We start from the raw sequence: 18,834 nt of genomic DNA on the forward strand, positions 1-18,834 counted from the left end.
TATCCATGTGTTGTCTGTAGATGTTTTTAAATATCTTGGTAGACCTTGTACTCTTTCTTTAATTAGTATTGGATTACATGGGCTGACCTACCTTTTCTTCATATAATCTTGCCTTCCAAAACTGGATTTTCTGCTGCTCCTTATCTTTTATATGTTTGCTTCATTCCCAGAGCTGGTACTTGACATGACACCACATGATTACTAAGCGCTTAGTTTTAGTACAGAAACTCCAGCAGCTCCATCAGTGGAGGAGGACAAGCCTGACAAGAAATGGCTGTTTTATTTAGTACACAAGCATCCATTTTTTTGCAATAAAGAACACTTTGTTTGACTTGACCCCTCTTAGGTGGAACAAATTCTAGGAGTAGAACATCACAGTGGAATGTGGTGATGATATTATTCCATATTTTCAGAACCATCCTATTAAACTTGAAATATATACAGGGATGTATTATTAAAGAGACAGTAACGTCAAGATTAAACTTTCATGGTTAAAGGGACAGTCAAGTCTAAAACAAACCTTCATGATTTAAATCGGGAATGTAATTTTAAACAACTTTCCAATTTACTTTTTTGCTTTGTTCTTTTGGTATTCTTAGTTAAAAGCTAATTCTAGGAGGTTCATATGCTAATTTCTTAGACCTTAAAGACTGCCTCTAATCTGAATGCATTTTGACCACTAGAGGGCTTTAGTTCATGTGTTTCATATAGATAACATTGAGCTCATGCACGTGAAGTTACCCTGGAGTGAGCACTGATTGGCTAAAATGCAAGTCTGTCAAAACTGAACTGAACTGAAATAAGGGGGCAGTTTGCAGAGGCTTAGATGCAAGGTAATCACAGAAGTAAAAAGTGTATTTCTATAACAGTGTTGGTTATGCAAAACTGGGGAATGGTTAATAAAGGGATTATCTTTCTCTTGTAAGGTGTATCCAGTCCACGGGTTCATCCATTACTTGTGGGATATTCTCCTTCCCAACAGGAAGTTGCAAGAGGACACCCACAATAGAGCTGTCTATATAGCTCCTCCCCTAACTGCCACCCCCAGTCATTCTCTTGCAACTCTCGACAAGAAAGGAAGTATCAAGAGATATGTGGTGACTTAGTGTAGTTTTGCCTTCAATCAAGAGTTTGTTATTTTTAAACGGTACCGGCGTTGTACTGTTTTACTCTCAGGCAGAAATTAGAAGAAGAATTCTGCCTGGAAGTTTGATGATCTTAGCGGTTTGTAACTAAGGTCCATTGCTGTTCTCACACATAACTGAAGAATATGGGAAAACTTCAGTTGGGGGAACGGTCTGCAGATTACCTGCTTTGAGGTATGTTCAGTATTTTTATTTCTAGAGAGATGAATAAGTTCTAGAAAATGCTGACAGAGCCTTGTGTATTTGAGGTAAGCCTGATGCAGTGATTTAACAGCAACTGGGATCATGCTTACAAAACAGGGCAATACTCATGTTAATATTCATATTACTTAGTGACAAAACGTTTACATGATTTCATAAATAGGACGTTTTTTCTCTGAGGGAGATAAGTCTTTATTTGGGGCCTAGTTTCCACATGGCTAGTCAGATACTCCTAGGAGTATTTTCTTAAGGCCCTTCTAACATCCAGTAACATGGTGGGAGGGGCCTATTTTAGCACTCTAACTACGCAGTTTTAATTCAGACTGAGACATCCAGCTTCCCTAGAGGTTTCCTCTGGCATCTGAGGACCATTTCAAAGGGGTTATTTCTGCACAAAATCGTTTTTGAGGGCAGGTAGGAGCCTCAGCAGAGCTGTGGCAAGGTGCTCAATTGACTTTTAACGTTTTTTAACGTTTTTCAATCCGGTTTGGGGCCTAAGGGGTTAATCATCCATTTGCAAGTGGGTGCAATGTTGCTTTAGTCCCTTACACACACTGTAAACATTTCAAAGACTTTACTGTATTTTTACACTGTTTTGCAGTTTAAGTGCTAGTTTTTTTCTCTTAAAGGCACAGTAACATTTTTGTTTAATTGCTGTTTCACCTTTATTAAAGTGTTTTCCAAGCTTGCTTGTCTCATTACTAGTCTGTTAAACATGTCTGACATAGAGGAAACTCCTTGTTCAATATGTTTTAAAGCCATGGTGGAACCCCCTCTTAGAATGTGTACCAAATGTACTGATATTTCTATAAACTATAAAGACCATATTATGGCGCTTAAAGATTTATCTCCAGGGGATTCTCTGACTGGAAAGAGGGAGATTATGCCATCTAGCTCTTCCCATGTGTCAGAACCTATAACTCCCGCTCAAGTGACGCCAAGTACATCTAGCGCGTCTAATTCTTTTACCTTACAGGACATGGCAGCAGTTATGAATGCTACCCTCTCAGAGGTATTCTCCAAACTGCCAGGGCTACAAGGAAAGCGAGACAGCTCTGGGGCTAGAACTAATACAGAGCTTTCTGACGCTTTAACGCCTGTGTCCGATATACCCTCACAATGCTCAGAAGCCGAGGCAGGTGAGCTTCTATCTGTGGGTGACATTTCAGACTCAGGGAAGGCGTTACTTCAGTCTGATTCTGAAATGACAGCGTTTAAATTTAAGCTTGAACACCTCCGCTTATTGCTTAGGGAGGTTTTAGCGACTCTGGATGACTGTGACCCCATTGTGGTTCCAGAGAAATTGTGTAAAATGGACAAATACTTTGCAGTGCTGGTTTACACTGATGTTTTTCCAGTCCCTAAGAGGTTTTCGGAAATTATTACTAAGGAATGGGATAGACCAGGTGTGCCGTTCTCTCCCCCTCCTGCTTTCAAAAAGATGTTTCCCATAGATGCCGCCATACGGGACTCGTGGCAGACGGTTCCTAAGGTGGAGGGAGCAGTCTCTACCCTAGCTAAGCGTACAACTATCCCCGTCGAGGACAGTTGTGCTTTCCTAGATCCTATGGATAAAAAATTGGAGGGTCTCCTTAAGAAAATTTTTATACATCAAGGTTTTATTCTCCAGCCTCTTGCATGCATTGCCCCAGTTACTGCTGCAGCGGCTTTTTGGTTTGAGTCTCTTGAGGAGGCTCTACAGGTAGAGACCCCGCTAGACGATATTCTAGACAGGATTAAAGCTCTTAAGTTAGCTAACTCCTTTATTTCTGACGCCATTTTTCATTTAGCCAAGCTAACGGGTAAGAATTCAGGTTTTGCCATTTTGGCGCGTAGGGCGCTATGGCTTAAGTCCTGGTCAGCAGACGTTACTTCAAAGTCTAAGCTTCTTAACATCCCCTTCAAGGGACAGACCCTATTCGGGCCTGGTCTGAAGGAGATCATTTCTGATATTACTGGAAGAAAAAGTCACGCCCTTCCTCAGGATAGGTCCAATAAGTTAAGGACCAAACAGAATAATTCTCGTTCCTTTCGAAACTTCAAGAGTGGCGCAGCTTCAGTTTCCGGTAATGCAAAACAAGAGGGAAATTTCGCCCATTCCAAACCAGTCTGGAGACCTAACCAGGCTTGGAACAAGGGGAAGCAGGCCAAGAAACCTGCGGCTGCCTCTAAGACAGCATGAAGGAGTAGCCCCCGATCCGGGAACGGATCTAGTAGGGGGCAGACTTTCTCTCTTCACCCAGGCTTGGGCAAGAGACGTCCAGGATCCCTGGGCATTAGAGATTGTTTCCCAGGGATATCTTCTGGACTTCAAAGCTTCATCTTCAAAGGGGAGATTTCATCTCTCACAATTATCTGTAAACCAGATAAAGAGAGAGGCATTCGTACGTTGTGTTCAAGACCTACTGGTTATGGGAGTGATCCACCCAGTTCCAAGGGAGGAACAGGGGCAGGGCTTCTATTCAAATCTGTTTATAGTTCCCAAAAAAGAGGGAACTTTCAGACCAATCTTGGATCTCAAGATCCTAAACTAATTTTTCAGGGTCCCATCCTTCAGGATGGAGACTATCCAAACCATCCTCCCTATGATCCAGGAGGGTCAATATATGACTACCATGGACTTAAAGGATGCCTATCTCCACATTCCGATTCACAGAGATCATCATCAGTTCCTCAGGTTCGCCTTCTTAGACAGGCATTACCAGTTTGTGGCTCTTCCCTTCGGGTTAGCCACGGCACCAAGAATCTTTACGAAGGTTCTAGGATCCCTACCGGTGGTTCTAAGGCCACGGGGCATAGCAGTGGCTCCTTACCTAGACGACATTCTGGTATAGGCATCGACTTTTCAAATCGCCAAGTCCCATACGGACATTGTTCTGACCTTTCTGAGGTCTCACGGGTGGAAGGTGAACGAAGAAAAGAGTTCTCTCTCCCCTCTCACAAGAGTTTCCTTCCTAGGAACACTGATAGATTCAGTAGAAATGAAAATTTTTCTGACAGAGGTCAGGTTATCAAAGCTTCTAACTTCCTGCTGTGCTCTTCATTCCACTTCTCGGCCGTCAGTGGCTCAGTGTATGGAAGTAATCGGCCTAATGGTAGCGGCAATGGACATAGTTCCGTTTGCCCGCCTACATCTCAGACCACTGCAACTTTGCATGCTCAATCAGTGGAATGGGGATTACACAGATTTGTCCCCTCTGCTAAATCTGGATCAAGAGACCAGGGATTCTCTTCTCTGGTGGTTATCTCGGGTCCATCTGTCCAGGGGAATGAGTTTCCGCAGGCGAGAGTGGACTATAGTGACGACAGATGCCAGCCTTCTGGGCTGGGGCGCGATCTGGAACTCCCTGAAGGCTCAGGGTTCGTGGACTCAGGAGGAAGCCCTCCTTCCGATAAACATTCTGGAACTGAGAGCGATATTCAATGCTCTTCAGGCTTGGCCTCAACTAGCTGCGGTCAGGTTCATCAGATTTCAGTCGGACAATATCACGACTGTAGCCTATATCAACCATCAGGGGGGAACAAGAAGCTCCCTGGCAATGTTGGAGGTTTCAAAGATAATTCTATGGGCAGAGGTTCACTCTTGCCATCTCTCAGCTATCCATATCCCAGGAGTAGAGAACTGGGAGGCGGATTTTCTAAGTCGGTAGACTTTTCATCCGGGGGAGTGGGAGCTCCATCCGGAGGTATTTGCCCAGCTGATTCAACTATGGGGCAAACCAGAACTGGATCTGATGGCGTCTCGTCAGAACGCCAAGCTTCCTTGTTACGGGTCCAGGTCAAGGGATCCCCAGGCAGCGCTGATAGATGCTCTAGCAGTGCCCTGGTCCTTCAGCCTGGCTTATGTGTTCCCACCACTTCCTCTCCTCCCTCGTCTGATTGCCAAGATCAAGCAGGAGAGAGCTTCGGTGATTTTGATAGCACCTGCGTGGCCACGCAGGACTTGGTATGCAGATCTGGTGGACATGTCATCCCTTCCACCATGGACTCTGCCGCTGAGGCAGGACCTTCTACTCCAAGGTCCTTTCAAACATCCAAATCTAATTTCTCTGCGACTGACTGCTTGGAGATTGAACGCTTGATTTTATCAAAACGTGGTTTCTCCGAGTCGGTCATTGATACCTTAATTCAGGCTCGAAAGCCTGTCACCAGGAAAATCTATCATAAGATATGGTGTAAATATCTTCATTGGTGTGAATCCAAGGGTTACTCATGGAGTAAAGTCAGGATTCCTAGGATATTATCCTTTCTCCAAGAAGGATTGGAGAAGGGATTGTCAGCTAGTTCCTTAAAGGGACAGATTTCTGCTCTGTCTATTCTTCTGCACAAGCGTCTGGCAGATGTTCCAGACGTTCAGGCGTTTTGTCAGGCTTTAGTTAGAATCAAACCTGTGTTTAAACCTGTTGCTCCACCATGGAGTTTAAATTTAGTTCTTAAAGTTCTTCAAGGGGTTCCGTTTGAACCTCTGCATTCCATAGATATCAAGCTTTTATCTTGGAAAGTTCTGTTTTTGGTAGCTATCTCTTCGGCTCAAAGAGTTTCAGAGTTATCTGCCTTACAGTGTGATTCCCCTTATCTGATCTTCCATGCAGATAAGGTAGTTTTGCGTACCAAACCTGGGTTTCTTCCTAAGGTGGTATCTAATAAGAATATCAATCAGGAGATTGTTGTTCCGTCACTGTGTCCTAATCCTTCTTCAAAGAAGGAATGTCTATTACACAATCTTGACGTGGTTCGTGCTTTAAAGTTTTATTTACAAGCTACTAAGGATTTTCGTCAAACATCTGCATTGTTTGTTGTCTACTCTGGACAGAGGAGAGGCCAAAAGGCTTCTGCATCTTCTCTTTCTTTTTGGCTGAGAAGCATAATCCGTTTAGCTTATGAGACTGCTGGCCAGCAGCCTCCTCAAAGAATTACAGCTCATTCCACTAGAGCGGTAGCTTCCACATGGGCTTTTAAACATGAGGCCTCTGTTGAACAGATTTGTCAGGCATCGACTTGGTCTTCGCTTCATACTTTTTCTAAATTCTACAAATTTGATACTTTTGCTTCCTCTGGGCTATTTTTGGGAGAAAGGTCTTGCAGGCAGTGGTGCCTTCCGTTTAAGTTCCTGCCTTGTCCCTCCCTTCATCCGTGTCCTAAAGCTTTGGTATTGGTATCCCACAAGTAATGGATGAACCCGTGGACTGGATACACCTTACAAGAGAAAACAAAATTTATGCTTACCTGATAAATTTCTTTCTCTTGTGGTGTATCCAGTCCATGGCCCGCCCTGTCACTTTAAGGCAGGTGTTTTTTATTTTTAAACTATAGTCACCACTGCACCCTATAGTTTCTCCTTTTTCTTGCTTGTCTTCGGTCGAATGACTGGGGGTGGCAGTTAGGGGAGGAGCTATATAGACAGCTCTGCTGTGGGTGTCCTCTTGCAACTTCCTGTTGGGAAGGAGAATATCCCACAAGTAATGGATGAACCTGTGGACTGGATACACCACAAGAGAAAGAAATTTATCAGGTAAGCATAAATTTTGTTTTCTTTTCTTCTGATGTTAACTGTCCCTTTAAGATAGAGCAAAAATATTTAAAATGTGCTTTCTTCATTCTCTTGGTATCTTTTATTAAAGTGTAAACCTAAGTAGGTTCATAGGAGCCGGTGAGTATGTACGTGTCTTTTAGAACTCTATTGCAGCAATGTTATACTGTACATTATTGCAAACACTGCTGCCATTGAGTGCCAAAAACACATGGACGCTCCTAAACTCCTATGAGCCGACCTATTTAGGTTGTTTAACCTTCTCTGTCTAAACCATTAAAGTTTAATCTTTACTTTACTGTTCCATTAAAGTGTAAACTGAGATATTTAAAGATTATTTTTAAGTAATGTTTTTTCCATTTATTCTGTTATTAAAATAATTTATTTCCAACCAAGGGAAAAGAGAGGATCAGTTTAATCACAACAGAGAACCACCGACTTCATGAAGAAAAACGACATTTGTTGGAAAAGGTTAATGAATACGAAGCAATGCAGAGTGACAACAAATTACAGCTGCTAACGGCTCAAAAGCGGTAGATATTCTTTGAAAATGTAATTAATAAACGTATATACATTGGGCTAGATTACAATCGGCGCGCTATTTAGTACTCCCGCTCCAGTGTAAACATCGCTAGGAGTAATCTTTTTGAGATTGCGGGTTAGCGCGCATATTGCTAACATTCTCCCCATAGACTTCAATGGAGAGTGAAGAAGGAAAAGCCTAACACTTATCGCTCACACACTAACATTCCAATGTTTTTACATACAGAATTTTTTTTATTTTTGTTTTAGATAAATGTTTCTATACATATCTATATCTGTATATCTATTCCTTTAGATATATAGATATATATTTTACATTATCAGATATATAAAGAAATATATATATATAATAATACAAATTAAAAAACATTCTATGTGAAGAACATTGGAATGTAAAATATGTGTAATGCGCTTTAGGTTTCGAGCTTTAAGTTTAACATGATGTCGGGTTAGTACACATCTTCCATCAATTATCTTTAGGTACATTATTGAAATTTTGAATATAAAATATTGTAAAAAAAAAATGTATATGAATTATTATAGATACAGTTATAGAACAAAAATATATATGTATATATTTATGTATTTTTTAGAATATTTTAGTACATCTATTATAATTATTTATATTTATTAATATTTTGCAATATTTTATATTTAATAAATACATAACGCGCCTTAAGATAACTCATAACGGGTTACATGTGCAAATCCGACAGTAGTACATTAAAGGGACAGTATACACCAATTTTTATATAACTGCATGTAATAGACAGTACTATAAAGAATAATATGCACAAATACTAATTTAAAAATCCAGTATAAAACCTTTTATAAACTTACTTAACAGCTCCCAGTTTAGCACTGTTGATGAGGTTAGGCTGGGACAACCACTGAAAGGGACTGGGAAAATATAAAGAGCAGACAACCCCCCCCCCCCCTTTCCCTGCATATGAAAAGACATATACAAAATCAGCACAATGTTATTAAAAAATAAGCAAATCTATACATTGTTACAAAAACACTCCCACATGTGCTATATAAATGGATCATCTACAAAACCTATATACAAAGAAAAATCTAGTGTACAATGTCCCTTTAATTCTTCATGTGTGCCACTTGTAATCTAGCCCATTATGTTGTGGTTTTTCAAATAAATTGTAAATATTTGTTGTTAAAGGGACATTGTACACTAGATTTTTCTTTGCATAAATGTTTTGTAGATGATCTATTTATATAGCCTATACAGTTTTATTTTTTAAAAATTGATAGTTTTGCTTATTCTTTTCATATGCAAAGGAAGGGGGGAGGGCCTTATTTCCCACTTGCAGTGGGTGTTCCAGTAACCTTTTAAACAGAGCTAAACTGAGACCTAAATAAGTTTCTCTTGTTAAGTGTGTTCAGTCCACGGGTCATCCATTACTTATGGGATATATTCTCCTTCCCAACAGGAAGTTGCAAGAGAATCACCCAAGCAGAGCTGCTATATAGCTCCTCCCCTCACATGTCATATCCAGTCATTCTCTTGCAACCCTCAACAAAGAAGGAGGTCGCGAGAGGAGCTGGAGTTTTTACTTAATTATTCTTCAATCAAAAGTTTGTTATTTTAAATGGCACCGGAGTGTGCTGTTTTTCTATCTCAGGCAGTATTTGGAAGAAGAAACTGCCTGCGTTTTCTATGATCTTAGCAGGCGTAACTAAGATCCAGTGGCTGTTCTCAACATTCTGAGGAGTGGGGTAACTTCAGAAAATGGGAATAGCATGCGGGGTCTCCCGCAAATGAGGTATGTGCAGTACATATTTTCTGGGAATGGAATTTACTAAGAAAACACTGCTGTTACCCGTATGATGTAAGTACAGCCTTAAATGCAGTAGTAGTGACTGGTATCAGGCTGATAAATGTATGCACAGTAGAGTTATTTTCTAGGGACTAGAATTTGACTGAAAAAATACTGTTAATACTGATATAATGTGTGAGCCTTAACTGCAGTAGAAGCGACTGGTAGCAGGCTTAGTAATAACTTTACACAGCATCTGAAATGTTGTTTTTTAAAACGTTTACTGGCATGTTAATCGTTTTGTGAGGTACTTTGGTGATGAATCTTTTTGGGCATGATTTTTTTCCACACGGCTAACGTATATTTCTGCATAGAAACCGTTATATCAGGTCTCCCACTGTTGTAATAGGAGTGGGAGGGACCTTTTTTAGCGCCTTGTTGCGCAGTTAAAATTCTTACACAGTCGTCCTGCTTCTTCCTCTTTCATCCAGGACGTCTCCAGAGAGCTCAGGGATCTTCAAAATTCATTTTTGAGGGAGGTAATCAGTCACAGCAGACCTGTGACAGTGTGTTTGACTGTGATAAAAGCGTTAAATCTTAATTTGATATCCGTTTTGGGTACTGAGGGGTTAATCATCCTTTTGCTAATGGGTGCAATCCTCTGCTAATTAATACATTTAAAGAATTGTTGACTATAACTGAACTAGTTCTTTGTTATTCAATTGTGTTTTTAAAAATAAAAAAAAAGCGCTGCAGCGTTTTTTATATTGCTTGTAAACTTATTGAAGTAATTTCCAAGCTTGCTAGCTTCATAGCTAGTCTGTTTAAACATGTCTGATACAGAGGAATCTGCTTGTTCATTATGTTTAAAAGCCGATGTGGAGCCCAATAGAAATATGTGTACCAATTGTATTGATATTACTTTGAATAAAAGTCAATCTGTACCGATAAAGAAATTATCACCAGACAACGAGGGGGAAGTTATGCCGTCTAATTCTCCTCACGTGTCAGTACCTTCGTCTCCCGCTCGGGAGGTGCGTAAGATTGAGGCGCCAAGTACATCAAGGCCCTTACAAATCACTTTACATGATATGGCTAATGTTATGAAAGAAGTATTATACAATATGCCCGAGTTAAGAGGCAAGCGCGACAGCTCTGGGTTAAGGTCAGAGCGCGCCGATGACACGAGAGCCATGTCTGATACTGCGTCACAATTTGCAGAACATGAGGACGGAGAGCTTCATTCTGTGGGTGACGGTTCTGATTCGGGGAGACCGGATTCGGAAATTTCAAATTTTAAATTTAAGCTTGAGAACCTCTGCGTGTTGCTAGGGGAGGTGTTAGCGGCTCTGAATGATTGTGACACGGTGGCAATCCCAGAGAAATTATGTAGGCTGGATAAATACTATGCGGTACCGGTGTGTACTGACGTTTTTCCTATACCAAAGAGGCTTACAGAGATTATTAGCAAGGAGTGGGATAGACCCGGTGTGCCTTTTTCCCCTCCTCCGATATTTAGAAAAATGTTCCCTATAGACGCCACCACACGAGACTTATGGCAGACGGTCCCTAAGGTGGAGGGAGCAGTTTCTACTTTAGCCAAGCGTACCACTATCCAGGTGGAGGATAGCTGTGCTTTTTCAGATCCAATGGATAAAAAATTAGAGGGTTACCTTAAGAAAATGTTTGTTCAACAAGGTTTTATATTACAGCCTCTTGCATGCATTGCGCCTGTCACTGCTGCAGCGGCATTCTGGTTTGAGTCTCTGGAAGAGGCGATTCGCACAGCACCATTGGATGAATCTTTGAGCAAGATTAGAACCCTTAAGCTGGCTAATGCGTTTGTTTCTGATGCCGTAGTGCATTTAACCAAACTTACGGCTAAGAATTCCGGATTCGCCATACAGGCGCGCAGAGCGCTATGGCTTAAATCCTGGTCAGCAGATGTAACTTCTAAGTCTAAACTACTAAACATCCCTTTCAAAGGGCAGACCTTATTCGGGCCCGGCTTGAAGGAAATTATTGCTGACATTACTGGAGGTAAGGGCCACACCCTTCCTCAGGACAGGGCCAAATCAAAGGCCAAACAGTCTAATTTTCGTGCCTTTCGTAATTTCAAGGCAGGAGCAGCATCAACTTCCTCCGCTCCAAAACAGGAAGGAACTACTGCTCGTTACAGACAGGGTTGGAAAGGCAACCAGTCATGGAACAAGGGCAAGCAGGCCAGAAAGCCTACTTCCGCCCCTAAGACAGCATGAAGGCAGGGCCCCCTTTCCGGAGACGGATCTAGTGGGGGGCAGACTTTCTCTCTTCGCCCAGGCTTGGGCAAGAGATGTACAGGATTTCTGGACGTTGGAGATTATATCTCAGGGATACCTTCTGGATTTCAAAACTTCTCCTCCACAAGGGAGGTTTCATCTGTCAAGGTTATCAACAAACCTAGTAAAGAAAGAGGCATTTCTACAATGTGTACAAGACCTCTTAGTGATGGGAGTGATCCACCCAGTTCCGCGAACGGAACAGGGGCAAGGGTTTTATTCAAATCTGTTTGTGGTTCCCAAGAAAGAGGGAACTTTCAGACCAATCTTAGACTTAAAGATCTTAAACAAATTCCTAAGGGTTCCGTCGTTCAAGATGGAAACCATTCGGACCATCCTACCCATGATCCAAGAGGGTCAATATATGACCACAGTGGACTTAAAGGATGCCTACCTTCACATACCGATTCACAAAGATCATTATCGGTACCTAAGGTTTGCCTTTCTAGACAGGCATTACCAGTTTGTAGCTCTTCCCTTCGGGTTAGCTACGGCCCCGAGAATTTTTACAAAGGTTCTGGGCTCACTTCTGGCGGTACTAAGACCACGAGGCATAGCGGTGGCTCCGTACCTAGACGACATTCTGATACAAGCGTCAAGTTTTCAAAATGCAAAGTCTCATACAGAGATAGTTCTAGCATTTCTGAGGTCGCATGGGTGGAAAGTGAACGTGGAGAAGAGTTCTCTGTTACCACTCACAAGGGTCCCTTTTCTAGGGACTCTTATAGATTCTGTAGAGATGAAGATTTACCTGACGGAGTCCAGGTTATCAAAGATTCTCAATGCTTGCCGTGTCCTTCACTCCATTCCAAGCCCATCAGTAGCTCAGTGCATGGAAGTAATCGGCTTAATGGTCGCGGCAATGGACATAGTGCCATTTGCGCGCCTACATCTCAGACCGCTGCAACTATGCATGCTAAGTCAATGGAACGGGGATTACTCAGATCTGTCCCCTTTGCTAAATCTGGACCAGGAGACCAGAGATTCTCTTCTCTGGTGGTTGTCACGGGTTCATCTGTCCAAAGGAATGACTTTTCGCAGACCAGATTGGACAATTGTAACAACAGATGCCAGCCTACTAGGCTGGGGAGCAGTCTGGAACTCCCTGAAGGCTCAGGGATCGTGGACTCAAGAGGAGAGACTCCTCCCGATAAACATTCTAGAATTAAGAGCAATATTCAATGCTCTTCTAACTTGGCCTCAGTTAGCAACACTGAGGTTCATCAGATTTCAGTCGGACAACATCACGACTGTGGCTTACATCAATCATCAAGGGGGAACCAGGAGTTCCCTAGCGATGTTGGAAGTCTCGAAGATAATTCGCTGGGCAGAGTCTCACTCTTGCCACCTGTCAGCGATCTACATCCCAGGCGTGGAGAACTGGGAGGCGGATTTTCTAAGTCGACAGACCTTTCATCCGGGGGAGTGGGAACTTCACCCGGAGGTATTTGCTCAACTGATTCGTCGTTGGGGCAAACCGGATCTGGATCTCATGGCATCTCGCCAGAACGCCAAGCTTCCTTGTTACGGATCCAGGTCCAGGGACCCGGGTGCGGTGCTGGTAGATGCACTAGCAGCCCCTTGGGTTTTCAACATAGCTTATGTGTTTCCACCTTTTCCGTTGCTACCTCGACTGATTGCCAGGATCAAACAGGAGAGAGCATCGGTGATTCTGATAGCGCCTGCGTGGCCACGCAGGACCTGGTATGCAGACCTAGTGGACATGTCGTCCTGTCCACCATGGTCTCTACCCCTGAGGCAGGACCTTCTAATCCAGGGTCCTTTCAACCATCCAAACCTAATTTCTCTGAGGCTGACTGCTTGGAAATTGAACGCTTGATTCTATCAAAGCGTGGGTTTTCGGATTCGGTTATTGATACATTAATACAGGCTCGGAAACCTGTTACCAGAAAAATTTACCACAAGATATGGCATAAATATTTATATTGGTGTGAATCCAAGAGTTACTCATGGAGTAAGGTTAGGATTCCTAGGATATTGTCTTTTCTAAAAGAGGGTTTAGAAAAGGGCTTATCCGCTAGTTCGCTAAAGGGACAGATTTCTTCTCTGTCTATTCTTTTACACAAGCATCTGGCAGAGAATCCAGACGTCCAGGCTTTTTGTCAGGCTTTGGCTAGGATTAAGCCTGTGTTTAAAACTGTTGCTCCTCCGTGGAGCTTAAACTTGGTTCTTAAAGTTCTTCAGGGTGTTCCGTTTGAACCCCTTCATTCCATTGATATTAAGCTTTTATCTTGGAAAGTTCTGTTTTTGATGGCTATTTCCTCGGCTCGAAGGAAATACATTGTGATTCTCCTTATCTGATCTTTCATTCAGACAAGGTAGTCCTGCGTACTAAACCTGGGTTTTTACCTAAGGTTGTTTCTAACAGGAATATCAATCAAGAGATTGTTGTTCCATCGTTATGTCCTAATCCTTCTTCAAAGAAGGAACGTCTTTTGCATAATCTAGACGTGGTCCGTGCCCTGAAGTTCTACTTACAGGCAACTAAAGATTTTCGACAAACTTCTTCTCTGTTTGTCGTTTACTCTGGACAGAGGAGAGGTCAAAAGGCTTCGGCTACCTCTCTCTCTTTTTGGCTTCGTAGCATAATACGCTTAGCCTATGAGACTGCTGGACAGCAGCCTCCTGAAAAAATTACAGCTCATTCCACTAGAGCTGTGGCTTCCACCTGGGCCTTTAAGAATGAGGCCTCTGTTGAACAGATTTGCAAGGCTGCAACTTGGTCTTCACTTCATACTTTTTCCAAATTTTACAAATTTGACACTTTTGCTTCTTCGGAGGCTGTTTTTGGGAGAAAGGTTCTACAGGCAGTGGTTCCTTCTGTTTAATGTTCCTGCCTTGTCCCTCCCATCATCCGTGTACTTTAGCTTTGGTATTGGTATCCCATAAGTAATGGATGACCCGTGGACTGAACACACTTAACAAGAGAAAACATAATTTATGCTTACCTGATAAATTTATTTCTCTTGTAGTGTGTTCAGTCCACGGCCCGCCCTGTCTTTTTGAGGCAGGTTCTAAATTTTAAATTATAACTCCAGTCACCACTGCACCCTATAGTTTCTCCTTTCTCGTCTTGTTTCGGTCGAATGACTGGATATGACATGTGAGGGGAGGAGCTATATAGCAGCTCTGCTTGGGTGATCCTCTTGCAACTTCCTGTTGGGAAGGAGAATATATCCCATAAGTAATGGATGACCCGTGGACTGAACACACTACAAGAGAAATAAATTTATCAGGTAAGCATAAATTATGTTTTTTAAACGGTTTTATACTGAATTTTTATATCAGTATCTGTGCATCTTATTCTTTATAGTAGTGTCTATTACATGCAGTTATATGAAAATGAGTGTATACTGTCTATTTAAACAAAGCACTGAGTTTATATGGTAGTGACACTCACATTTGACCAGCAGAGGGCAGTATGAATTTTAATTTTATTTTACATTTGACACCATATAGAGCTATATAAATGTGGGAGTTTATTTAGATTGGTTGATATTGTTCCAATACACTTTGCCATGTGTCATAAATTTATATTTAAGATGGAGTGGATTTGTAACTTTCTTTTTCTTCCTGGTAAACTGTAGTGATATTTTTCCAATCCTGTATTTAGATGGTTGGATTTAGATTTTGGGCTAGATTACGAGTGGCACACTAACTGGTGTGTGCGAGCGATAAGGGCATTATTGCGTTGGAAGTAGCGCGCCTATTACAAATTGAAAGTAAACGCGTTCGCTTGACCGCAATTGAATTTAATGCGCGTCGGGTTAGAGCTACGTCAGAGCTCAGGTTAACTGTTATGCGAGTCAAAAAAGTGCCAAAAACGCATCAAATTACAATTAACAGTACAGTTCTACTCATAATAACATTGATAAAAATTACTTTTAAAAAATAGCGCAATAAAAAGTTAAAAGTGCTCAAAGATATGAGGTCTCAGCTGTTGTTTTCTTTCATGTAATTAGCAAGAGTCCATGAGCTAGTGACGTATGGGATATACATTCCTACCAGGAGGGGCAAAGTTTCCCAAACCTTAAAATGCCTATAAATACACCCCTCACCACACCCACAATTCAGTTTTACAAACTTTGCCTCCCGTGGAGGTGGTGAAGTAAGTTTGTGCTAGATTCTACGTTGATATGCGCTTCACAGCAGGCTGGAGCCCGGTTTTCCTCTCAGAGTGCAGTGAATGTCAGAGGGATGTGAAGAGAGTATTGCCTATTTGAATTCAATGGTCTCCTTCTACGGGATCTATTTCATAGGTTCTCTGTTATCGGTCGTAGAGATTCATCTCTTACCTCCCTTTTCAGATCGACGATATACTCTTATATACCATTACCTCTACTGATTCTCGTTTCAGTACTGGTTTGGCTATCTGCTATATGTAGATGAGTGTCCTGGGGTAAGTAAGTCTTATTTTTTGTGACACTCTAAGCTATGGTTGGGCACTTTATACGTAAAGTTCTAAATATATGTCTTTAAACTTATATTTGCCATGATTCAGGATAATCAGTATTCCTTCTTTCAGACTGTCAGTTTCATTATTTGGGAAATGCATATGAATAAAATATTTTTTCTTACCTTAAAGAAATTTTCTAATTGACTTTTTTCCTTGCGGGCTATTAGGCTCGCGGGGGCAGAAAATGCTTCAATTTATTGCGTCATTCTTGGCGCGAACTTTTTTGGTGCAAAATTTTGTCATTTCCGGCGCCATAGTTGACGCCGGAAGTTTACACGTGGTTGCGTCATTTTTGACGCATGTGTATTAGACTTTTTTTGCGCCAAAACGTGTGGGCGTCATACTTGGTGCCAAAAAATGTGGGCGTCATACTTGGCGCCAAAAAATGTGGGCGCCATACTTGGGGCCACTTTTTTTCACATTATTTAAGTCTCACTTTTTTGTTGCTTCTGGTTGCTAGAGGCTTGTTTGTTTTGCATTTTTCCCCATTCCTGAAACTGTCATTTAAGGAATTTGATAATTTTGCTTTATATGTTGTTTTTTTCTATTACATATTGCAAGATTTTCCATAAATTATTCCTGGATCAGAACATACTGAGGGATTCCTGTTGACTGAGTTCAGTCCTACCAAAGCTAAGTTCATTTATTTTAAATGTTATGAATCTTTATCTAGCTATGGTTTGTAATAAGTTATCATGATAATCTTTTACATGCAGAATCCATTAGTATTTATGCTTTATGTATTGCTTTTCTTTTTACATCTTATGTACAAGATATACTTAGAAAATTTATAAGAATATTTTTCTGATTCTAGGTTAAGGCTTTGTCTGACTTTGCGCCTTCTATTAAAATTTTTTAGGTCTTTTTCAAACTTCTTTTTTATGAAGTTTCAAATGACCAACAACATACTGAATTATCCTACTCTGATGATGTTTTTTCTCTTTCAGAACTTTTCTTCATCAGATATTGACACTAACAAATCTACTTTTTTATTTTTTATTAGAGTACATTTGTTTTTTGTTGAAAAGGTGTTGATTATTTTGGATATTGAGGTAACTAGTTCTTTTTCAAACTAGCTAACATTTTATTTCTGTTTATTTTATCTTCTGTGTCTTCAGAGGTTTTTTTCCATTCCTTCATACTAGGGAATGGAATAGGCTGACAATTTTCTTCAAAGGTTTTAAATTATATTCTTTGCCGGCAGTTAAATTCAATTTTGAGGGTTCTCCAATTTAATGGGGCTATCTCTACTCCTGCTAAATTATGCTATTGTTTCTATAGCAAAATAGTATTTATTTTCTTTTTAAATGGTTGTATCCTATTTAAGGTAAACATTTTATTTTCAGGTACTTTTCTTGGACCTGTAATTTATTTGGATGATGTTGCTTTTGCTCCATTTTTTCTGTTTACTTTAAAGATCAAGTATCAGATTATGTATTATTTAGCATTGTTATGGGACAAAGTCTACTGCTCATTTGAGGTTCAGACTGGGTGCTGTTGCATTTGTCTTGTTGTCTTGCATTTTTGTTTATGCAAGTCCGGTGTGTTCTGGTCCCTTAACTGGATTTTGGGTAGTGGATTACTTTTTCAGCGGAATTGGCTGTCTTTATTTTATCCCTCCCTCTCTAGTGACTCTTGCGTGGAAGTTCCACATCTTGGGTATTTATTATCCCATACGTCACTAGCTCATGGACTCTTGCTAATTACATGAAAGAAAACATAATTTATGTAAGAACTTACCTGATTAATTCATTTCTTTCATATTAGCAAAAGTCCATGAGGCCCACCCTTTTTTGTGGTGGTTATGATTTTTTGTATAAAAAATTTGTAATAATTATTCCAATTCCTTATTTTTTTGATGCTTTCGCTCCTTTTTTATCACCCCACTTCTTGGCTATTCGTTAAACTGAATTGTGGGTGTGGTGAGGGGTGTATTTATAGGCATTTTAAGGTTTGGGAAACTTTGCCCCTCCTGGTAGGAATGTATATCCCATACGTCACTAGCTCATGGACTCTTGCTAATATGAAAGAAATGAATTTATCAGGTAAGTTCTTACATAAATTATGTTTTTTAACTTTTTGTGCTTCACTGAAGTCTATGGGGAAATACGTTAACACGGTCGCGAAGTTTGACTTTTTACGTGTGCCGGTTTAGCGCTTGTGCAAAAAAACTTTTATATTCAACTTGTAATATGCGTGCTAACTTCGCTAGCAGGAGCGATAAATTGCGCTCCCCTTGTAATCTAGCCCTACAATAACAAACAACATCTAAAAACCTATCCTTTTTTTAAAGAGCAAATATTTTGGATAAAGAAAACAAACAATTACTGGAGACCCTGTTTCACCTTTATAACCAGATTGGACCACTGGAGCGTGTAATAAAAAAGATTCAAGCCCTCAACCTCGAGGTAAGCGTGTCACTGGATTGTACACTCCCATTACATTGGTCACCGAAAACTCATTTTTATTTGTGTTTGTGCTAAAGATCAGTGTAAAAACATTTATAAAAAATATACTTATTGCAATTATACTTAAAAGGTCAGAAAACCAAAACTTTCTTCTGTTAAGTGTGATCAGTCCACGGGTCATCATTACTTCTGGGATATTACTCCTCCCCAACAGGAAGTGCAAGAGGATTCACCCAGCAGAGCTGCATATAGCTCCTCCCCTCTACGTCACTCCCAGTCATTCTCTTGCACCCAACAACTAGATAGGATGTGTGAGAGGACTATGGTGATTATACTTAGTTTTATATCTTCAATCAAAAGTTTGTTATTTTAAAATAGCACCGGAGTGTGTTATTATCTCTCTGGCAGAGTTTGAAGAAGAATCTACCAGAGTTTTT

The 18,834-nt window shown here is 40.8% G+C and overlaps 1 protein-coding gene across 1 annotated transcript in view; it reads left to right on the forward strand.

Annotated features, from left to right (window-relative positions):
• Positions 1 to 18,472, forward strand: part of CCDC30 (coiled-coil domain containing 30) — a 380,612-nt gene extending 362,140 nt beyond the window's left edge. Inside the window, exons 23-24 of the mRNA XM_053690989.1 lie at positions 7,273 to 7,409; positions 18,283 to 18,472. Coding sequence (XP_053546964.1) covers positions 7,273 to 7,409; positions 18,283 to 18,472 — 327 coding nt within the window. The remainder of the gene's footprint in view (positions 1 to 7,272; positions 7,410 to 18,282) is intronic.
• Positions 18,473 to 18,834: the final 362 nt, after the last annotated feature.

This window comes from Bombina bombina, chromosome 8 (assembly GCF_027579735.1).
Source record: "Bombina bombina isolate aBomBom1 chromosome 8, aBomBom1.pri, whole genome shotgun sequence".
Taxonomy (NCBI): domain Eukaryota; kingdom Metazoa; phylum Chordata; class Amphibia; order Anura; family Bombinatoridae; genus Bombina; species Bombina bombina.